Source organism: Triturus cristatus, chromosome 3_2 (genome assembly GCF_964204655.1).
Source record: "Triturus cristatus chromosome 3_2, aTriCri1.1, whole genome shotgun sequence".
Taxonomy (NCBI): domain Eukaryota; kingdom Metazoa; phylum Chordata; class Amphibia; order Caudata; family Salamandridae; genus Triturus; species Triturus cristatus.
The window spans coordinates 884136283-884160514 of NC_140584.1; the positions used below are offsets into that span (position 1 = coordinate 884136283).

The following is a 24232-nucleotide window of genomic DNA, read 5'->3' on the forward strand; positions in this document are numbered from 1 at the left end:
CATCTTGAACCGTTCCTTCCGGAGGAAGGTGTTCACGCTACTGAAGTCCAAGATAGGGCGTAGGCCCCCTTTGCCCTTCTTGGGAACCAGAAAGTAGTGGGAATAGCAACCACAGCCTACTTCTGGACCAGGAACGCGCACAACGGCCTCTTTGGCCAAGAGGGCCGTAACTTCCTCCCGCAGAAGATTCAAGTGATCCTCCGATATACGGTGGCACGGCTGGAGGGGTCGTCTCGAAGGGGAGGGAGTAGCCCCTTCGGACGATTTGCAGCACCCACCTGTCCGAAGCGATGGAGCGCCAGTGGAGCAGTTGATGGCGAACTCTGCTGCCCACTGGCGTGGAATCAGACTGAAAGCTCGGACTAGGAGGGCTTTGAGGTGGATGCTGCCGGGGTGGATGTGGACTGACAGCGTTGTCCTCTAGAACCGCCACGGCGGAACTCACGTCCAGGTTGGTTCTGCGGCCGGTTGCTAGGCGGACGTGAGGAGGCGCCCATTCCTTGGCCACGAAAGGGGCGAAAGGCGGAAGTGTGCAGCCGTGGGGCAGAGAGACCCAAGGACGTGGCCGTAGCCCGGGAGTCCTTAAAACGAGCCAGCGCACTATCCGCCTTCTCACCAAAAAGGCGAGCGCCATCAAAGGGCATATCCATGAGGGTACTCTGGACATCCCCCAAAAAAGACATGGACCTCAGCCAGGCGTGGCGCCGGAGCGCCACCGTGGTGGACATCGCTTACCCAGCTAGTCCGTGGTGTCAAGTCCACACCGTATGGCATGTCGCGCTGCATCTCGGCCGTCAGCAAGTGCCTGGGAGAGACGTGTTCGGGCCTCCTCCAGACACCGGGGCAGCACGTCCTCCACCGCATCCCACAGAGAGTGGGAGAAACGGTCCAAGAGGCAAGCGGTGTTCAAAGACCGCAGGCCCAAACTCAGGGAAGAGAACAGTTTCTTTCCGAACTGTTCCAGCCTCTTGGATTTCCGATCCGGAGTAGCGGACGGGAAGGAGGATTGGGAAGTGGAGGCCTGGATAACCAGGCTCTCGAGGGTGGGGTGTTGGGACAGGAAACTGGGGTCGCCCGGAGCAGGGCGGTGGCGCCGGGCCACATTTCGATCCACAGGAGGAACTGTGGAGGGCTTGGACCAAGTGCCCTGCAGAACGTCGACGAGGGCCTCATTGAACTGCAGCAGAGGCTCTGTGGAGCTTGCTGACGGTTGAAGCACCTCTGTGAGGATATTAGTCCTCACGGCCACAGCAGGCAACTTGAGCCCCAGGGCTTCAGCCGCCTTGCGCAGCACCACTGAAAAAGCTGCACCTTTCTCCGAAGCCACAGTCGGAGGAGAGATGAAGCCAGCGTCCGGCGAAGTGTCCAGACCACTGGCATCCCCCAGTTCGTCTGCACAGTCCTGTGAAAGTTGACCCTGGAGGGCCAGAGGGTCCTCTGACCCCTCCCAGTCGCCCCCGTCATCAGATTCCTGATAAACAGGAGGAACGATCGGAGCCGGGCGGTAGATGAAACGGTCATTGTGAGAAGTTGGCCTGATGTATGATGTCACTAGTTCTAGTGTACACCTTATATCAGTCCAAATACCCTTATGGTGATTGGTTGTAAAGTCAACCTTATAGACCAGCTATCCTAGTGGTAGCATGGACAAGAGCAGTCTTAGGCTAAACTCTGAATGGCATGTGAAGCCAGCTGTGATACCATATATAATCCCTTGAATACAAAATGAAAGGACACCACAACAGATATATATATATAAAATAAAGTGTATTTATTCTAGACAAACCCTCAGCACTCTTTATGAGATTAGAGGTAAGTACAACACAGTCTTATTTATGCATACATTAAGTCACACAGATAAGTAATACAGTTAGGCCCTAGGGGCCACGCAAACCATATACTAAGTAAGTGGTATAAGGACCACTGTCATGGAAATAGGATAGGCCTAGGCCTAGGGAATCGCCGGGGCTACACTATACTACCAAAGGTTAGGAAGTGGGAGGCCCACGGGATTCAGGTGCACGCGTAATGCGTATAATCGATAGAAATAGTACAGTTTTGAATTAAATAGATTTAGGACACTTCCGGAGTAGCTAGGAAGTCGAGACTGGAAAACTAGACACTAGGATAGTCACTATCCTGATGAGCACCGTAGTACCCAAGTTACCTAGCCCACAGGCTGCGGGTGCATAGGGGTGAAGTTGCGTCGGGTTTCGTCGACTTCTATGGATGCCTGAAGAAAGATGCTGACAGGCAGTCAGTGAAGAGTGTCCGGTGGATCCCAAGGCTGGGATCAGGAAGAAAGGATACCTGCAAGCAGAAGGGACAGAGTCAAGGTCACTAGCCAGTGACCACGTGGAACCAGGAAGGAACCAGGCGATGTCGTGAAGATTGCAGGTGAAGGTGAAGCTTGTCGCTGCAGCCACGAGGACCAGGGAACGTTGAGGATGACCAGGACCAGGAGGCGAGCTGTCCCACGAAGGCTCTTGCTGTCGGCGGCGTCGAAGTGGACTAGGACTCACCAAGCCTTGGCAAGCGGAACCCACGAAGAACGGAGGACTTGCTTCTGGTGCGGGCCAGGAAGGTCTGGGGTGCTTCTTCTTTGCAGAGAAGCGGGAGCCAGTCCGGAGGAGCCAAACCAGCGCTGAAGATTTCAGGGTGCGTCGTCTCAAAGGCCACTAGCCAGCGGGCAAGCAACCGGACAGACGCGGCAAGCAGGAAAATGCAGAAGGGCCCCACGCAGGACTCGTGGAGTGTGGGGGGCTGATCTTTGGTGCAGATGGTGCTTGGGGTTGGGGCTTCTCAATCCCCGGTGCACAACTTCGAGGGTGCCTCAGAAGCTGCGCTTGAAGATACTAGCCACTTGTCCCAGGTAGCCGGTCCCACGTCTCTCGTCGCCTCCACGGATCTCAGCACGGCTGTGGATGTGGATCAGGGTCGGAGAAGTCTGGAAGTCAAGGCTCTGGTCGGGCTCTGCAGTCGGTCCCTCGTAGAACTGGAGCAAAGCAAAGGGTAGTCTCTTGATGGTGCCTGTTTGCACAGGGTAGCCACTCCTTGGCCAAAAGGGAGATTCTTCAGTCTTCTTCTTTCGTCGAATGTCGAAGGTCCAGAGTTTCTGTTCAAGTTGCAGGTTCAGGATAATCTCAAGTCTTGAGGCCCAACTCCCACTCTTATACTAATCTGGGGGGCTGGGATACCTGCTAGGTCACGCCTTATGGGTGGGACCTGGGAGGGGGGTGGTTACACCCCCTTCACTTTGTCCAGTTTCGCGCCAGGACTGGGGCTGGAGTGCCCCAGCACCGGTTTGAACTGGACTATGCATGGGACACCTTATGTGCCCCCGGCAGTGTCTCATTTCATTCATCCCTCCCTGCCCCAATACACTAAGTCCTGTCTAGGGTGGTGCTAGCACCTCCCAAGGCAGGAAACCTATTGTCCAAGCCTCCCTCGCTGGAAGGACTCCCAGCAGCAGGAGGTCAGACTTGTGTCTGTGGCAGCAGCATCCACTTTGTGATGCTGGGGCTCTGGTTAACTTTAACTGGGTAGTAGGATTTCAACATGTCTTCTCCCTCTAGAAGGAGGGAATACTATCCTCACCACCAGAAACCATGTGGGGGTAGCATTCCAAAGTGTTAGACACCTTACACGACATGTTTCGATAAAGCCAAACCATAGTTACCATAACCGCGAGGATTATAAGGCACTTTAAGAGTATATGGTAGGCAATATCATAGAACAGCTATAAGGACATGGTTCCGAAAGCTGCAGACAGGCTCAGCTCATGCTAGAGCACCATCTCACATGTTACCAAGCACTCTGCCTTCAGGATTGTTAAGGCCTGCCATAGGAGTGACTGATAGGTTACCCATGTGTCTATATATAAGGTAGGCATAGGAATACTATGCCTAAGCAAGGGGTGATTTCACGACCTTGCCCCAGCTGAATGATCAGCCAGTTGTGTCATAATGGAAGGCCAGCCAGGGGTGGCATAATACATGCTGCAGCCCCTGGTAGGCCAAGGGTACACCTAGGCCCTGGGTACCCAAGGTACACTGTACAGGGACCTATAAGGTGATCCTTACCAATTGGGTTATGTACCTAAAGTACATAGTATGAATTTAGAGAGAGAACAGCGGGGCTGTGGGTCTGATTAGCAGGCCCACAGCCACAGTCGAAAACCAGCCAGCGCCTTGACTTCCAGACTTCTCCGACCCTGATCCACATCCACAGCAAAGCTGAGATCCGTGGAGGCGACGAGAGACGTGGGACCGGCTACCTGGGAAAATTGGCTACTAGCTTCCAGCACAGCTTCTGAGGCATCCTCGAAGTTGTGCTCTGGGGATTGAGAAGCCCCAACCCCCGTGCACCATCTGCACCGAAGATCAGCCCTTCACACTCCACGAGTTCTGCGTGGGGCCCTTCAGCATTTTCCTGCTCGACTTGCCTGTCCGGTTGCTTGCCCGTTGGCTAGTGACCTCTGCGACGACGAACCTTTGACTTTCCGCTGCTGGTTTGGCTCCTCCAGACTGGCCCTTGCTTCCCTGTGAAAGAGAAGCACCTCAGGCCTTCCTGGTCTGCAACAGAAGCGAATCCTTCATCCTGCGTGGGTTGCGCTTGCCAAGGCTTGTTGAGTCCGAGATCGACATCGACGCCGCCGACAGCAAGAGCCTTCGTGAGGCAGCTCGGCTCCTGGTTCTGGTCGTCCTCGACGCCTCCTGGTACCCGTGGCTGCTGTGACAAGCTTCACCTCTTCACCTGCATCTTCACGACATCGCCTGGTTCCTTCCTGGTTCCTTCCCGGCTCCTGGCTGGTGACCTAGACTCTGTCCCCTCTGCTTGCAGGTATCCTTCTTCTTTGATTCCATCCTTGGAATCCACCGGACACTCTTCACTGACTGCCTGTCAGCATCTTTCTTCAGGTATCCATAGGAGTCGACGACGAAACACCACGCAAGTTCACACCTATGCACCCGCAGCCCGTGGGCTAGGTAACTTGAGTACTCCGGTGCTCACAAGGGTATTGACTATCCTAGTGTCTAGTTTCCAAGTCTCTAACTCCTAGTTCCTTCCGAAGTGTCCTAAAACTCTTAATTTCTAAATACTACTATTTCTATCGACTTTAACGCATTACGTGTGAGTGATTCCACTCTGCACCTGAATCCCGTGGGCCTCCCACTTCCTAACAATTGGTAGTATAGTGTAGTCCCAGCGATTCCCTAGGCCTAGGCCTAATCTGTGTTCGTGACAGTGGTCCTTATACCACTTACTTAGTATTTGGTTTGCGTGGCCCCTAGGGCCTAACTGTATTACTTACCTGTGTGACTTAATGTATGCTTAAATAAGACTGTGTTGTACTTACCTCGAATCTCATAAAGAGTACTGAGGGTATTTTGACAAGAATAAATACATTCTATTTTTATAATATATCTGTTGTGGTGTCTTTTCATTTGGTATTCAAGGGGTTGCAAATGGTATAACAGCTGGATTCACATGCCATACAGAGTTTAGCCTAAGACTGCTCTTGTCCATCCTACCACTAGGATAGCTGGTCTATAAGGTTGACTTTACAACCAATCACCATAAGGGTTGTTTGGACTGATACAAGGTGTACACTAGAACTAGTGACATCATATATCAGGCCAACTTCTCACAGTCGTGGTCGACCCCCAGGCAGTAAAGGCACCGGCGATGGTGATCGGTAACCGACATCAGGCGATGACAGGCGTCACAGGTCTTAAATCCAGGCATCCTACCGGCACCAGAGTCGAGTCTACAAAAGACCAAAAAGAGTCAAAAAGTTTAGTCAAAAATTGACTAAGGGGTAAGCTCTTCCCGGATCGGCGCTGTCTGGCGCGGAAAAAAGAAGAACTGACGTCAGCGCGCGAGGGCGGCGTCTAAGTACTCCGATGACGTCATTCCGGCGCCCGACGCCGATGACGGACGCGGAGCCGCAGACGACGCCTAGCGACGCGCAAGGGGTATTGCTGACGAAAAATCTTTCCGGATTCAGCCTGATGCCCTGGGATATTCTAAGGTGAGGAATCTAACTAACGTGTTTCTTTCAGATACTTGAATTTTTTTCCCATGGGGAATCATTGACTGTTTTTCTATGAAATTTCTTCTAAGTGTCAACTTTTAAAAAAGCAAAATATTGCATAAAAATCACAACAGTAACTAAAACGAATTTACTCACTTGTTTCCAAGACCTGTCCCAGGACTGAATCTAGGATCCAGTCCTGGAATTAGAAAAGTAATCCTGAAAGTAATCTATTGCAAATAACTTAAAATTCACATTGAGCTCAATGTATTATTGTGTTTGAAATTGTGTTGCCTATTGCAACAAACTAACTATTACCTGCAAAAGTCAATTGCCTATTGCAAAGTATTTAATTAAAGCATCACATTCTGAGAAAGTATATTTTCATACCTATTGTTGGTTCTAAAACAAAACAACCATATATTTTTTATACAAACCATTGGCCTAGTGTTCAGTTCTTGAGTGTGTGAGACCATTTGCTGACTGAGTGTGTACAACAAATGCTTTACGCTGTCCTCTGATACTGCCTTACGGCTCGACCAAGCTACCACTTTAGAGAGTAAGGGTATATCTAACTTTAACCTCTGCCAAACCTCTGGGGACTGTGGACTCTGTACACACTGTACCTATTTGGGAACAGTATATACAGAGCCACTTTCTCACAACTATTGAAGGACAAGAATTCACTTTCAATAATGTCAAGCTCACATCCTAAAGTTTTACCAACTGTAATTCTTGTAATGTTATTTATGCGATTCAATGTCCCTGCGAAAAAATATATAAATAGGACAAACAACACAGAAAGCCCGCATCGGGATTTGCCAACATCGCGGTCAAATCCGATGCAAAACGCCCAATGCACCATTGGTGGACATTTCTCAAGCACTGGACACAACGAAAACGACATCAAATGGACAATTATCTCTCTGATCAAACCACCTCCAAGAGGCGCTGACATTGGGAGTCTGTTGAACAAAGAGGAACTAAAGTGGATTTTGCGCACCTAAAGTATAAAAAACGGTTTAAATAGGACCGAGGACTGGACCACATTACTATGAACTCAATTGGAAGCACCTTAGTGTCATGTTTTTTTCTCCCTTCTCATCTCGAATTGCTGAAAATGACTCGCCTTTTGGTTGCCCACCACATTTTTAAGCAATTCCTGATTTTTGCCAAATGTTGCAAATGTACTAGTTGCATAATTGCTTAATTTTAACCCACAATCATCACAATTCACTCACTGCACATCACTTAATCCCTTTGTATTCCGCCAAATACCCACACCTAAGATGGCCGCCACAGTTATTGCACTAGTTTTCTACATCATCACAGCTTCGAGCGCGATTTAAATCAATCTCAACTGGCTTACACTGAGACCTCGCATCGAGCCACCGCGCTCCGCATCCGTCCACCGATTACCTTGGACCCTCTGCCCTCCGGCATCTGAACTACAAATCAATACAACGGTACGACCCTTACTACTGAGTGCGTGTTCTCCGAGCGACATTCTATCCGAACGACCGCTCCGTTAGCTGAAGCTACCTACATTTCCCCTTAGGCATTTTCCGTTCCCTCTCTCCAAAGTGCCCCACGATTAATACTATAATCAGGGCCAGGAATTCAAGCGCCGCTGGCACAGCCCTACATATTCTTACTTAAGGTAAGCGTGATTGGGTCCGTAATTATAAATGTTTTTAAAACATTATCACTCGCAATCGAGACACTAATTCACCCTCACTTTCTTATTCCACATCCTCCGCCCTTATGCGCAGTGCCCGCTTCGAAGAGACCCTTGTGGTTTTCTACAACTCCAGATATACCCTTCCAGAGGCTCACTAAGGTAAATCTCGAGATCTTATCCCCACCGCGTTTTCAACGACGTTGCCCCGCGGCCTCACTGCCCCCAACATAGTGGACTCACGCATCATGTCTTCCTTGCCCACGTATCCTCAATGCAATCCCCCGTCGGCTTCATTGCTCGCCCTGTCCAGAAGCTCATTCTAGCGCTGCTGCACCACTATAATTTAGCACGGCCTGATCAGAAGCTCATTTTAGCACTGCTGCACCACTATAATTCAGCACGGCTTGATCAGAAGCTATTTCTAGCGCTGCTGCACTACTATAAATCAGCACGGCCTATTCCTGAACGTTACATTCACTTCGCAGCACTAATTAGGCCCTGTAACTTCACCGCCTTAATTCACAATGCCTGGTTACCCCTTAGCACGGTCAATGGTGCAGACCTTATGCACAATAAATGATTCTTTTATGTATATAATTATTCTGCCTTCACTACGTTTACTGGGAAGTTCTTTTAACAACATATGTTATTTTTTCTCCTTTTCCTTCTATTATGTATGTGTTTAATCAGTTGTCTAACTGTTCAGGCCAACAGTATTACTGTCCTGATGATGATCCCAATGATCTTTAAAAGGGATCGAAACGTCGTCGACATTTTAAAACACAGTGCACACAAACAATTCTGTGACTATGTGTAACGGTTGTTGCTACATATCATGCTTGTCTTATCTTTTACATTGGAGTACAAGCAACTCTTTCTGTTTCGCCTGTTTGCTCTGTTTTTAGTAAATTGTTAATTTGTCACTTTTTGTGTATCTATGTGATTTTTGGATACAGGAGTGTATCCCACTGTTTATTACGTTTGTCCTTTGACAATATTTAATGATTCTTATCAAATTGTACTATCCGGCTGGATAGCAAATATATAGAATTGATTTTGTTCCAATTCATTTCTTGTTTCTTGAATTCTCTCAAACAAGGGCCACTGTCTTCTTCAAAATTGACACCCTAGGTCCTTGGTTACCTTGTAGGGTTCCTTTGTCTTTATTCAAAAACAAATAGAACGGTCATAAGCATGTTGGCGTGGTGCCTATATACGCACCGTGCACATCACTTCCGGCACGGACAATGTCACGCATAGCCAAACACCACCACCTACTAGAAAGCAGGGGTACTGCTCATAAAAAAGTTCCAGTTTCTTTCTAGCGCCTGGGGATAATTCCGAAGCAAGGAATCTCCATCTAGAAGTCTCTATCAAATACATTGATTTAAAAAAGATCACTGCCCGAGGAGCCACAATATCACTTTCAGGAGTGATGACATCGGATAACGCCACACCAGAGATAACAAGCTTCAGATCTGGTAAATTCTTGAACCCTCTTCACAAGGTAGGACAAAACAAATGCTGACCCACCTGTGCGGAGGTAGAGATCGCTGGAGGCTGTAGAAGCAGATGTCAGTCTCTCTCTTTCCCGGTCTCTCTCACGTTCTCGTTCCCTTTCCCGGTCTCTTTCCCGGTCCCTTTCACGTTCTCTCTCTCTTTCGCGTTCTTTCTCACGTTCCCTTTCACGCTCCCTCTCACGCTCCCTTTCGGCATTGACTGTGGCTGTGGCAGCAAGATGGGCTTGATGTCCTAAAAACAAAACGTGAAAGCAAAACGTTTAAGGGTGAAGGAACTGTCTATATGAAAAAAATATACAAAGGAGGCAAGGAAATAGATGCATCACATCACAAAATAGGGGCACACAGAATAAATATTAAGACTATGTCAGACAAACCCCCAGTATCCATACCAGAGTCCTATCCTACTTACACTCTTCAACTGTCCTATGTAATTGTTGCTCTCTACAAAACGTCGCAACATCAAAAACGAAACTAGTAACTTACCTGTAAGAATAGTTTTGCAGCCTAGACTCTTCTAGATTCACATACTGTGCATATTTCGCCATCTAGTGGTTGGAGTCGAAAAGTGCTTTGTTTTCTTTTTTCCCTCCCTGTTGGGAGGCTGTGAAACCTGATCCCCTTGGTCAGGCTACAACTAAACTTGGGGCCAGTGTGCGTAGCGGGGCTACGCGGAGGTCCACTGAGTTGCAAACAAACTTTGTGGAGCTCCGCTATGCCGCCCGCCTCCACCCCTCTATTAAGAAGTAAATTAACAGCAATTAAAAAAAAACTTAAAACCACTTACCTCTTTAATGTGGCGTCCCCGGGCTGCCCTACTCCTCTTTCCGTACCGGTAATGCTTAAGAAAACCGAGCAAGCGCATAAACGCATGCACATTTTTTGCATATATGTACGAGTTACTTACCTTTGGTAACTATGTATCTTGTAGAGACTATTCTAGCAGCAGATTCCTTCACGTAGAATTATCCCCAGGCGTGAAACTGGATCCAGAAACTTTTTGCCACAGCATCCCTGCGCGCCGGGGGCGGGGCGACATCACGCGACTCCGCCCAGGCGTCTGCGTACGTGACGTCAGCGAGGTCACATAAGACCCGCCCCGGGGCGCCTACATCAGTTTTCTTCGGGGAACTTTTCCGCACCACAACGCGGAACCACCAAACTGTGGAAGCATGGGAACAGTGTGCGAAGAGCAGAAAAATTGGAAAGATAGGTGACTAACACCACCACCAGAGTAGTGCCAACACCGCAGAAACCAAGGGCAGGGAAAGAAGATGAAGAAGAACAAGCAGAAACCTGCGCAGTCACCCTGCCAGCACATAGACAATCTCCCATCCCTGTACCCCGGAGGCAAAGAACATGAGTAAAAGTCATGGCACACATAGTAAACCCACCCACCCCATTCTGAGCAAGGTTTGGGACCAGTCCCAAGAAAGACAGGGACAACAAACCTCCAAGTCACCCCAACCTAGAGGGCAACCACCCACAAGGTTTAAGGGCAAGACAAGGCCAGATGACCCGTAATCAGAGGATAGCAAAGGAAGGAAGGGAGGGAGGATAGGGATAGAAAGCAAACCCCCCCGAACCTGGAGTAGCCAGTGCAGCAAGGCAACGGAGCACCGAAACCCAATCCTCCAAAGGAGGAATGAACAGCCCCCAGACGGAGCCACCTGTCAAGAACAAGGAATGCACTCACAGGAGACACAGGCCCCCACCGGGAGGCGAGTACCAAAGACCAACCCAAGGGTCCTCGCAGAATAGGGGAGGAAGGACGGGCCGTGAAGGAATCTGCAGCTAGAATCGTCTCTACCAGATACATCGTTACTGAAGGTAAGTAACTCGTACATCTGATAGAGACTACTAGCCGCAGATTCCTTAACGTAGAATAGATACCCTAGCCATAACCCCTGGGAAGGAGGGTCTGCGAAAGGACCCCACCAGCCAATGCAGAACAGAGGGCCCCACAGGGGACCAGGTAGAACCTCCCCCCTGCTAGGCCAAGGGAACCCCCACAAGCAGAAGCACACCGACCCCAAGGGGATGTAGGAGGGAAAGAAGACTATAAAGAGGCTTGCACACTCAGAGCAGAGGAGGCAAGGACGGAGAAGCCGAAGCACCCCACTCCCCCACAAGGCAACATAGCTTCCGCCCAATGCCAAGACAGGAATAGCGGAAGAAGAAGAAGCCTAGAGGGCCCAAGGAAACGATGGAAAAGAAGGCGAACCCACTCCAGATGGAGAGCAGCCTGCCAGCCAGAACAGCGCCGGCAGTCAAAGTCGCAAGAAGAACAGCCCGAGGCACCAGGAAGGCCGAGTAGGTGACGCCTGGCAACGGAGAACACAGGATCATTGTGAGAAAGGGCCATCTTTCTTGCATGGTATGCCCCCACTTTTTGCTGAATTAATAATAATAATAATAATAATCTTCTTTATTCGGTTTTCGAGAAAAAAAAAACATAAAAGAATTTCATCAATAACATACAATTGATAAAAATAATCTATAAAATAGATTTGATTAAAATATTCAAAAAAAGAATTCTTATTAATACAATTTAAAAGAATATTATACCATTTAACCTCAAATAACCGGCTATACATCCTCAAAGATTTTTGCAGACAAATTCAGAGTCCAGGAATTGCAACCGTAACATAGCTGGCCGGCACCTTCTAAAACCTACCCGTCTCAACACAGGGACTAACCAGAGTTTGCGGTGTGAAGAACAAGTTACTTACCTTCGGTAACTATGTATCTGTAAGAAACATTAGTTAGTTAGATTCCTCACCTTAGAACATCCCCAGGCGTCAGACTGGATCCGGAAGATTTTTCGTCAGCAATACCCCTTGCGCGTCGCTAGGCGTCGTCTGCGGCTCCGCGTCCGTCGTCGTGCGCCGGAATGACGTCGGAGTACTTAGACGCCCCACCTCGCGCGCTGACGTCAGTTCTTGTACATAGCTTTCCGCGCCAGGAACGCAGAGCCATGCAAAGACCGACACTGGTGCCAAAAAATAAAATCTAGGGGCCTGAAAAGGATAACCTTAACCCTAGATGTCAGTTCGCAGAACGGGGAGGATGGGTGGGTCGGTGAGGAATCTAACTAATGTTTCTTACAGATACATCGTTACCGAAGGTAAGTAACTTGTTCATCTGAAAGAAACACGTTAGTTAGATTCCTCACCTTAGAATAGATACCCAAGCAATACCATCCCCGGTGGTGGGTCTGCGAACCAAGATCACACCAGAAAGTCCTGGAGGACAGAACGGCCAAAGAAGCCATCCCTCCGGACTTGGCTGTCAAGGCAATAATGCCTGGCAAACGTGTGTAGCGAAGCCCACGTTGCCGCCTGACAGATGTCCTGCAAAGGGACACCCCATCCCAAAGCAATAGTAGCCGCTGTGGCCCGAGTAGAATGGGCGCGCAGCCCAACAGGAGGGTCCTTTTTTGCCAAGGAGTAACAAATTTTGATGCACAAAACGACCCACAGAGAGATGGTCCGTTTGTGCACAGCTTTCCCCTTCTTAGCACCCACGTATCCAACGAAAAGCTGGTCGTCCACCCGGAACGGTTTAGTGCGGTCCACATAAAAAGAGGAGCGCACGTTTTGGGTCCAGACGGTGGAGCCTCTCTTCCTCTTTGGAAGGATGCGGAGGCGGAAAGAAGGTGGGCAAGGTGACAGACTGCCCAAGATGAAATGGAGTCACCACTTTCGGAAGAAAGGAGGGACGAGGCCGAAGGACAACCTTGTCCGGATGAACAGACAGAAAAGGAGGCTTTGAAGATAAAGCCTGGAGCTCACTCACCCGTCTAGCCGAGGTGATGGCTACCAGAAAAGCAGTCTTAAGCGTCAGCAGACGAAGAGGACAAGTATGAAGAGGCTCAAAGGGAGCACACTTCAGAAATGTGAGACCAAGATTCAAGTCCCACTGAGGCATTACAAAAGGGACAGGAGGGAACGTGTGAGTAATGCCTTTTAGAAAGCGTGTAACTACAGGGGACTTGAAAAGAGAAGGCTGATCAGGAAGCTGCAAGAAGGCAGAGATGGCAGCAAGATAACCTTTCAGGGTGCCCAGGGCAGAGCCCAGCCGGGCCAAAGAAAGAAGAAACAGTAGAACCTCAGAAAGAGGGGCGGAAAGGGGATCCACAGCCTTTGCTGTGCACCATGCCACAAATTTGTTCCACCGGCAGGCGTATACCGTCTTTGTGGAGGGACGCCTGGCTGCCAGAATGATATCACAGACTTCAGGAGGCAAGTCAAATGGCATCAACTGCCGCCGCTCAATCTCCACGCATGGAGGTGGAGGCTGGACAGGTTCGGGTGGAGGACCGTCCCCTGCTGCTGCGACAGAAGATCCTCCCGAAGGGGCAGACGTATCCGAGGATCAATCAACATACTGAGTAGCTCGGGATACCAGTACCTTCGTGCCCAATCCGGAGCCACCAAGATGACTTGGGCCCGGTCGTGCCTGATCTTCTTCAGCACTCTGGGCAGAAGTGGTATAGGCGGAAAGGCGTACAACAGACTGCAACTCCATTCGTGACGAAAAGCGTCGCCGAGCGAGTGCCGCCTTGGCAATTCCAACGCGCAGAACTGCTGACATTGCGCGTTCTCTTCGGTGGCGAATAGATCTAACCAAGGCTCTCCCCACTGCTGAAAGAGACCTTGCGCCACTTCGGAGTTCAGACGCCATTCGTGATCCATCATGCACCGGCGGCTGAGTTCGTCTGCTCTGGCGTTCAGAGAGCCCGCCAGATGTTGAACCACTAGGGTAACGCCCTGGTGTTCCAGCCATGTCCAGAGGCGCAGAGCCTCCTGACAAAGGGTCCACGACCCCACCCCGCCCTGTTTGTTGCAATACCACATGGCGGTGGTGTTGTCCGTGAACACCTGCACGACACTTCCCCTGACAGAGGGAAGGAAGGCTTTCAGTGCAAGTCGGATCGCTCTCAACTCCAACAGGTTGATGTGGAGACGAGACTCCGCCGGAGACCAGAGGCCTCTGATCTCCGCCTCTCCCATATGGCCACCCCATCCCAGGAGGGACGCATCCGTCACTACGACATGCTCCGGTTGGTGAAGGGAGAGGCTCTTGCCCTTGACCCAATTGCGGTCCGTGAGCCACCACTGCAACTGCTGTGCAGTGCCCTCCGAGATCAAGACATGGTCGGACAGGTTGCCGTGATGCTGGGCCCACTGAAACTTCAGGTCCCACTGCAGAGTCCGCATGCGCCGCCTGGCGTGATGCACTAGTAGGATGCAGGAGGCCATCAGCCCCAGAAGCCGCAACACTAGCCTGACCGAAACCCAGGATAGAGGCCGAAAGATGGGAATCAGGGCCTGTATATCCCGGACCCGCTGTTCCGGTGGATGGACCCGGAACTGCGCCGAATCGAGAACCGCTCTGATGAAAAGGAGCTTCTGAGAGGGACTCAAGTGTGACTTCGGCACGTTGATGGAAAATCCCAGCAAATGCAGGAGATCCGCCGTAGTCTGGAGGTGGGAGACGACTGTCTGGGGCGAGCCCGCCTTCAACCAGTCGTCGAGATAGGGGGAAGACTGGAACCTCTGATCTGCGCAGATGAGCTGCCACCACCGCCATCATTTTCGTGAACACCCGAGGGGCACTGGTGAGGCCGAAGGGGAGCACGGTAAACTGGAAGTGCTCTTGGCCCACCGTGAACCGCAGGTAACGCCAGTGGGCCGGCAGGACGGGGATGTGGAAATATGCGTCCTGCAAGTCCAATGCTACCATCCAGTCTCCGGGGTCTAGGGCAGCTAGAACCTGAGCCAAAGTTAACATCTTGAACCTTTCCTTCCGGAGGAAGGCATTGACGTTCCGGAGGTCCAAGATAGGGCGTAGGCCCCCTTTGCCCTTCTTGGGAACCAGAAAGTAATGGGAATAACAACCACGACCTACTTCTGGGCTCGGAACGCGCTCGACGGCCCCCTTGGCCAAGAGGGCCGAAACTTCCTCGTGGAGAAGATTCAAATGATCCCCCGAGATACGGTGGTGCTGCGGTGGCATGGCTGGAGGGGTTGTCTCGAAGGGGAGGGAGTAGCCCCTTCAGACGATTTGCAGCACCCACCTGTCCGATGTGATGGACCGCCAGTGGAGCAGGTGATGGCGAACTCTGCCGCCCACTGGCGTGGAATGGGCCTGAAAGCTCGGACTAGGAAGGCTTTGAGGCGGATGCTGCCGGGGTGGATGTGGGCTGACCTCGTCGTCCTCCAGAACCGCCTCGGCGGAAACCACGTCCGCGACCGCGCGCAGGTTGGTTCTGCGGCTGGTGGCTAGGTGCACGTGAGGAGGCACCCCTTCCTTGGCCACAAAAGGGGCGAAAGGCGGAAGTTTGCGACCGCGGGGCCGAGAGGCCCAAGGACTTGGCCGTAGCCCGGGAGTCCTTAAAGCGTTTCAGCGCACTGTCCGCTTTCTCGCCAAAAAGGCGAGTGCCATCAAAGGGCATGTCCATTAGAGTGCTCTGGACATCGCCCGAAAATGACGTGGACCGCAGCCAGGCGTGACGTCTAAGCGCCACTGTGGTAGAAATGGCCCTACCCAGCGAGTCCGTAGTGTCAAGCCCACATCGGATAGCATGTCGCGCTGCATCCCTCCCATCGGCCAGAGCCTGGGTAAGTCGTGTCCGGACCACCTCCGGACACAGGGGCAGCACGTCCTCCACCGCATCCCACAGAGAGTGGGAATAACGGTCCAAGAGACAGGCGGTGTTCAAAGACCGCAGGCCCAAACTAAGGGAGGAGAACAGCTTCTTGCCAAACTGTTCCAGTCTCTTGGAATCCCGGTCCGGCGGGGCGGTCGGGAAGGAGGATTGGGAGGTAGAGGCCTGGATAACCAGGCTCTCAGGGGTAGAGTGTTGGGACAGAAAACTGGGGTCGCCCGGAGCAGGGCGGTGGCGCCTGGCGACGTTCCTGTCCACAGGAGGAACTGTGGAGGGCTTGGACCAGGTGCCCTGCAGAACGTCAATGAGGGCCTCATTGAATTGCAGCAGAGGCTCAGTGGAGCTTGCTGCAGACTGAAGCACCTCAGTAAGGACGTTAGTCCTCACAGCCACGGCAGGCAGCTCGAGCCCAAGGGCTGCGGCCGCCTTGCGCAGCACCACAGAGAAAGCAGCGCCCTCCTCCGAAGCCACAGTCGGAGGAGAGACGAATCCAGTGTCTGGAGAGGTATCCAGGCCACTGGCCTCCCCCAGTTCATCTGCCCAGTCCTGTGACATTTGAGCCTGAAGGGCCATAGGATCCTCGGATCCCTCCCAGTTGTCCCCATCATCCGATTCCTGGTATACAGGAGGAATGATCGGAGCCGGGCGATAGACAAAATGTGTCTCCAGCGGCGTCCATCGACGCCGTATCGGCGCCGGACCCGGAGCGGGGCTGAACTGGGGCTCGACGTCGAGCGGAGTCGGCGTCGGTACCGGTGTCGACACCAGCAGAGGAGGCGTTACGAGGTCGACCGGCGTCGGCAGGGATTCGGGAACGGGTCCCTCGGGCGCTTGCGGCGTCGAGGACGGAGCCGTCAATGGCGCCGGGGCCGGAGCCGCCGGCAGGCAAGGCAGCCCAGTCGGGTCCGCGGGGCCCGAAGGCGCGCCAGCGGGCGTCGACGGCGGAGCCAGGCTCCTCATGGCCGAGAGGAAGGCACTGACTTCCGCCGGCGTGGCGTCAGTCCCAGGGACCGGTGGGTATGGGGACTTGCGCGGCGCCTGCGGCTCCGCCGGAGCCGCGGGGGTGGAACCACCCTGACCCTCGGCCGAGTCGCGCGACCGGCGAGGGGAGTCCGAAGAGCGGTGTCGCCTCTTGGACTTCTTGGAATGCTTCAACTTACCCGAAGACTTGGATCCCGACGACCGATGGTGACGTCGGCTGCGGCTCCGCGACCGATCCTTGGACCTCCTCCTGGACAGGGATCGAGAGGCGCGCGGAGCCGAGTGGCGAATCTCGAGAAGCTTACGGGACCGCTCCCGTCTAGCCTTCGAAGTCCGGGCCTTGCAGTCCGAACACGACTCCGCGTCGTGGTCGAGGTCCAAGCAGTAAAAGCACCAGCGGTGATGGTCCTTAAGCGACATCAAGCGGCTACAGTTAGCACAGGCTTTAAAACCAGGCATCCTACCGGCACCGAAGTCGAGACAAGATCAAAAAGGATCGAAAAAGTTAGTCAAAAAATGACTAAAGGGGTAGCTCTCCCGGATCTGCGCTTACTGGCGCGGAAAAAAGAAGAACTGACGTCAGCGCGCGAGGGCGGCGTCTAAGTACTCCGACGACGTCATTCCGGCGCACGACGCCGACAACGGACGCGGAGCAGCAGACGACGCCTAGCGACACGCAAGGGGTATTGCTGACGAAAAATCATCCGGATCCAGTCTGACGCCTGGGGATATTCTAAGGTGAGGAATCTAACTAACGTGTTTCTTTCAGATGTATAATATTTGCAGAACAAAATAGTGTGCATTGTAGAGTGCTCTGCTATTTCTTCACATGGGCACACCGGCAAATGTTCCTCCCAAGTGTTTTTAGAAGGGAAGGCTACTATCCTGTGGAAGATGTTTAACCTAAATCTGGTCAATAAGAACCGCTCAAACTGCGACTGGACATACGTCAAATATGGTTCGATATCCAGAGTTGTCATCACTACCATGGAGTGGCGAACCGATGGTTTCCGTACCTCTACGCACATACGTGATTCTTCGACATGGGACAGTGCCCTTATTTTTAGTTCCTTCTTGGGTGTTTCAGAAATAAGTTCTGGTGTCAAATAATATTTACCCAGTCCTAGGTCAGATAAAAATTGTTTTATGTACATCAGCCACTCGATCTTCCCCACGTGGTCCAATGACATACAATCTGCCAGTAACTTCTTTGTGAAGGTATTTTTGGTCGAAGTCCAAACGCGGCGCCACAGTAGGAGTGGTTCAATTTTTGCGAGGTCCTCAATATGGGGAGTCCCCAATTCAGTATGGCATGCGAAGGTGGAGACTCGTTTTGGAACCGCCAGAAGAAATCTTAAGAAGTTATTTTCTGCCACCTGGAGGGAATTAGTATTTTTGTGTCCCCAAAGGCCTGCTCCGTAGAGTGCTGTCGAAAGGCATTTCGCTTTGTAGATACGGAGAAGCTCTACAGGTGGCCTCTTACCCAATTTTTGTGAAAATTTTATTAGGGCGGCATTTGCCCTCAAAAGATGATGTTTGCGGGCCTCTATGGCTGGCTTCCAATTTAGCTTCGCGTCCATCATTACACCAAGATATGGGTATTGGTCCGTTGATTCTAGCCTTTCCTTGTCTAGATAGATACTCTTCCCCCTTTTTCTGCCCTGCCCCACCACCATAACAAACGTTTTTTTTATATTTATACAGAGGTCTAATTTGCCCATGAAACTTGCGTACCGTTCCGTTGCCTTTTGTAATTCTCGTGGGGTACGTGCAAGTATCACGGCATCATCCGCGTATAAGAGCGCTAGTATCAAGCGTTCTCCAACTCGAGGGAGGTCCTGGGCCCCCTGTAACATCTCCATCTCAAGACCATTTGTATATAACGAAAAGAGAAAGGGGGCCAGGACACAACCCTGCCTGACACCACGCTCTACTGCAAATGAATTCGAGAGATCTCCCCGGACTCCAGAGCGTACCCTGGCAGAGGTATTCATATGTAATTCACGAAGGAGAATTACTAGGACCGGGTCTACACCCATTTTGCTAAGAATTATCCATAGTTTCGAGTGAGAGACGCAGTCAAAAGCCGCGGACAGGTCAACATAGACCATATATAATCTGCCCCGCTTTGCAGAGACATATTTCCCCATAATTAGGGACAAATTTAGGGCCTGCTCAATTGTCCCAAAGCCCTCCCTGAAGCCAAACTGGATATCAGAGAGGACCTTGTCATCGTCCACCCACTCCTGGAGTCGCTGGAGAACCACTCTGCCCAGTACCTTCCCCAGAGAGTCCAGGAGCGAGATTGAACGATAGCAAGAAACATCCTCCCTATCTCCCTTCTTGAAAATAGGGACCATGGTTGATTGTGTCCAGGATTTAATTAGACCGCACTTCATTACTGCGTCGAATACCCTTTTTAGGATGGGGGCCCACAGTTCTAGATTAGATTTAAAAAAGTCCACTGGCACACCATCCGGGCCAGGGGCTTTCACACTTTTGCTTGATTTAACTGCATTGATGATTTCAATTAGTGTGACATGTATTGAAATTGGGAAGGAATTAGACTGGGTGCTCCTGACATTATCTTCTATTGGGCCAGTTTCTGGAGGTTTGGCAAAGACTTTTGAGAAATGGTTTACCCACGTCGGGCCATCAATTGGCACATCTACCGATGGCTGATTGCTATTATCTAGCAGGAATGGAGCCTTGACCAGTTTCCAGAAGGCATCGCTGTTTCTAGTCAGGGAACTCTCATGGAGTTGATCCCATAATGCTCGTTTCAATTCTTGTTTCCTGCCCTTACATACTGAAGTATAAGTTCTTCTTAACCTCCTAATCTCGTCCTGGTCTCTAGGGACTTTTGACAGGGCTCGCTTTAATTTTTTATGTGCCATAGAACAATTGTGGTCAAACCACCCTCTTTTTCCCCCCCATTTCCTTTGCACTTTTTGGTTAGCAGCTCCTTTACCTTGTCTAAGATTTCCCCGAAGTTATCCAAAACCTCCTGCTCCCCGTGTTAGTATCTAAGCATTTTACTATTGCCTCGTATGTCGTACGCACCACCCTTTTTGTTAAATCTACGGGGTCTATCTTACCCCACCCTAGGGTATAGCCGTTTATTTTTTTAAGGTATATTTCGTGTTGGGCAAGGATGGAATTTATAAGCGAGTGCGGGAGCTGACCTTGGTCCAGGAATAAAACTATCGCCAAGGCAGCATGGTCACTTAGGGTATTTATGAGAATACTAAAATTTCCAACCTTGTTTCCTAATGTGGCTGTGGCCAATACGTAATCGATTGTCGACTCACAGCCCCTTCCCAGATAAGTTGGTTCCAGATGCCCATTAAAAGGTTTTGGCGTATTTAATATTACGAGGCCTAATTCAGACATGGTTTCGTTTAAGAAGTTTCCCACCTCTGAGTGGCTGAAATGAGTTGTTTGACCATCTGTTTCATCCACCACCCCGCAGAGGTTAGTGTTACTTCTAGTACAGGGGTGATGGTTGAAATCACCCCCCCATATGATGCTTGGGGGATCCTGAGTTTTTTTCTGTTTAGACCAGGTTACAAGTTTCTTACGGAGAGCCCCTAATATATGCAATCTATCAATTTCTATCAAATTATCGTATAAGTTTACGACAAGAATGATCTTTTTCTCCTCAAATGTCAGTTTTAGTACCTGATAGTTTGGTTCTAGTGCAAGGGGTGTTATCTCTAGGCCCAATAGAGTGTTAGCTATGTAGATCACCAACCCACCTTTGGGTCTACCATGCAAGACGGCTTTTGCCGGAGTAAAAAAGGTTTTATAACCTGTTAAATGCAGCTCAGTTGTTGCCCATGTCTCCCGTAAACATATCACATGGTATTCCTGTACATAGTTTAAAATACTCCCATTTATGATTTTTCTCTTGAGCACCGCAATGTTCCAGTATAAAAATTGTATTTTTAAACTTTTCTGGGTTACATCAATTCTTTCAATCGAGTCTACTTCCTCTTGAGAGGAGCTCTTTACGGTCGATTGACTTTCCTCTCTTAATAAACTAGATATGCCGTTTAGTGTGTTTTCCAATACGGGGAGGTCATCTTCATTGGGTGATCTATGTACTAAGTCGTCTATGACTTCCTGCAAAAGGGGAATATCTTCCTCATTTGCAGATGGTTGGTCACCCAATGCATCTTGCTCTCTGTCTTCTAATGCTTTACCAATGGTATCCCCTTCCGCAGTTACAGAGTCCTGCGCTATGTAAGGCTCTGAAGAAGGCGGTCTTTGCGGGACTCTCCACTGCCATCTAAGTCAAAGAGCATTGAATAACGATTATAGGTGGGCACGTTACACCCATAATGTGGGGGAAAATTATTATTGTTACTGTGGAACCCCCTATATGACTGAGGATAAGTGCGATAATTATCCACATTTTGGCGCAGAAATCGGGGACCCACTTCCTTCCAATCCAGATAAGGATTTTTTACTGGGATAGATTTTGAATATGAGGTTGGGTCTCTTGGATAGAAATAACTGACGTAATGGGTGGAGATAATGTCCCCCCCCTCTTGTTTCGTACCAGTCTCCGATGCACCTTACTGCTCTATGATCTTTAAAGTTTATAATTATCACATCCCCAGTTCTATCTTTGGGTCTTGATCCCACCCAGATTGCTCGTCTCACGGTCACAATTTCTCCACTGACATGGGCAGGTAATGGTCTATTCTGCTCCAGCCAATGGATAGTTTTATTTTTTAAGGCATGACACCCTTTACAAGCTCTGGTACCCCAGCCATAATAATCGTATAAGGGGCCGATTGTGGTGGTAAGTCTACTATTCTACTATTCTTTTTGTTTCTCTAGGTAACTGTGTGGGTGGCAACTTTCCCTTTTCGTTCCCAACTACTTCGTTTACTGGTTGGGAGATTTTATCTGCTGGAAGATTTTTAGTGGGTCCTTTCTTATCCCCTTCCCTTTTAATGCTAGACTGGACGGTCTCCCTGTTTCCCTGACTGTTGGCTAGAGAGGAGAATTTCTCCTTACTAGTTGTTGGTTTATTTGTTTTGAACAGAGCTTTTTTCCCCTGTATGCTAACTGCTGTTACAGGCACGGCGCTTGTCAAAGGGTTGTGATATTGACAAAATAGGAGGCATCATATGGTTACTACCAATGTTTTTGGCATGAGCGCTTTGCAATTCTATCAAGGCGGCAGTATTCCCTTCTATTTGACTACTCAAGCTATCCAGATGTGCACTTATCATTTGTGTTCTCTCTAACAAGGGGAGTAGGAGGGATTTCATCAAAACCTCTAATTTATTAATGAAATCTGTTTCTAAATGTAAAGTATTTAAGGATCCTGAAAAATTAGGAATAGCGGACGGATTGTTTATCTCCAAGAAGAGAGAGGGTCCTACTGACTCAAAGGATCTTGTAGAGTGGGGAGCAGAGGGACTAATTTTTTGTATTTTTGTTTGGGATGTCACAGATGGAGATCCCCTTCTTTTCTTTTTGTTTCGCTACGATGCTGGTCTATGGTCGATGGAGAAACTGAGAATAATTTGGGGGAATTTGATAATCCAGATGTATTTGAACAAGGTGAGGAGGAATTTGTAAGAAGCACAGCGTTAGCGGTGGAAGGTATATCATCATCGTCCTCCACCCTTACCGCTGTTAGGGGAGTGGAACCCTGTGCTATGTCCAAGTGTGTCCTCCCTGGGGAAGCAACTTGGGCTAATAACCCCAGAGAAGAGCGTTTCCCAGTTAATAAATCTAGTAAAAGACGCTTCTCTGTATCAGCTATTCCTTTTTCAAGTACATTTGTTACCCTCTTAAAAAATTGATCAATTGTCCCAGTTGCAGTTCCATGTGATGTATTGACAGTTATGGTACGGGACTGTCCCATTTGTGTAGACATGGTAGAGTACTAGTCAACAGGGATTGTAGTCAGGGTTTCCAGGCACGAAGAAGTATAGTTACAGAGAAAGGTAATTCCTGTAAAATCTTTGAATGGTCCAAACAATGGTCGCAATAAATCCGGAGGACAGTCTTACCATATAGTAGATGTCAGGGGAGTGGCCCGTCCCATCCCTCGTCGTCCTTTGACGGCCCGCCCTTTGCCCGGGCGCTCCCGCGCACGTCCCGCGATGCGGAGGAAGCCCAGTTGGTTTTAGCGCCTCCGGGCGCGGGAGTGGCTGTGTGTGTGGGCGGGACCCAGCAGGGAATTGTGGGCAATGCAGTCCTGATCGCGTTCCTCCCGCTCAGCGGCCGCTTGATGTTCTACCTGAGGCGGCGGGGAGGAACAGGGGCACTGCAGCAAGCTCCTGACGGTGGATTCAAAACGGTGGATTCAAAACAGGAACACCCCTGCTAGCAGTCCAGATGCGGCTCCTGACAGCGACGGCGGCGGCGAGGAATGGACACCCAGCAACAGCCTCAGAGCCCGGGTACCAGCATTCAGGTTCAATTTCCCCCTCAAAAAGCTTTGCTGAATTGCTGAATGTACTTTGAGTGTGCCCTGGACTCCTGCCAATCAGGTGCCCAGGGCATATGTTCCTTCCCTAAAAACCTCAAACCCAAATTGGCAAACCCTGGCCACATGTCAGCCCCTGGAAATGGTACCCTAGGTACCCAGGGCCTTGTGACCAGGGAAGGCCTCTAAGGGCTGCAGCACTCATTGTGCCACCCTTAGAGGCCCTGTACCCTAACACACACTGCCTTTGCAGGCTAAGTGTCTGGGTACAAGACAAGACAAAACAAAGAGTCGACATGACACACATCCTTGTGTGCCATGCCCACCACCTACACTGCCCTGGCATACATCAACCACCCCTCTAGCTGGGTGCCCTATGCCAGTGGTGTAGGCACAGGAGCATGAGCCCTTTGCCCCTACAGTACCCAGGTCCATTCCTGGGCACTGCAAGTGCAGTGCTGCCATTTAAGAGTACATTGTGCTGAGAGCTCGTCAAACACGAACTCCACAGCACCATAATGGCAACACTGAAGACTGAGAAGTTTGGTATCAAACTTCTCAGCACATTAAACCCGCACTGATGCCAGTGTGGGATCTAATGTATAAAGCACTACAGAGGGCATCTTAGAGATGCCCCCTGAAACCTAACCTACAATCCACATCTGGTTTGGGAGGCTGCCTAGGCTGCCACACAGCAGACATGTTGCTGGGCCCATGGGTAGAAGAGCCCCCACTCTCCTGGGCCTGCAACAATGCACATCCTGGGCGAGGTGCTAGGTCTCCTCCCCCACGATGGACAGGGGGAAGCTTCAAAGGCATGCCGCCTCTGTGAGCATCCCCAGGCCACTTGCTGTACCCAGCAAACTGGCCCCCACCGGTTTTCACC

At 50.4% G+C, this 24232-nt stretch overlaps 1 protein-coding gene across 33 annotated transcripts in view; it reads right to left on the reverse strand.

Moving 5' to 3' along the window:
- The window catches only part of NCOR1 (nuclear receptor corepressor 1), a 1832391-nt gene that overhangs the window by 398371 nt on the left and 1409788 nt on the right, over window positions 1–24232 (reverse strand). For all 33 annotated transcript variants that reach the window (XM_085649294.1, XM_085649293.1, XM_085649281.1 and 30 more), the window contains one exon: window positions 9252–9470. In XM_085649294.1, the coding sequence (XP_085505420.1) occupies window positions 9252–9470 (219 nt within the window). The remainder of the gene's footprint in view (window positions 1–9251; window positions 9471–24232) is intronic.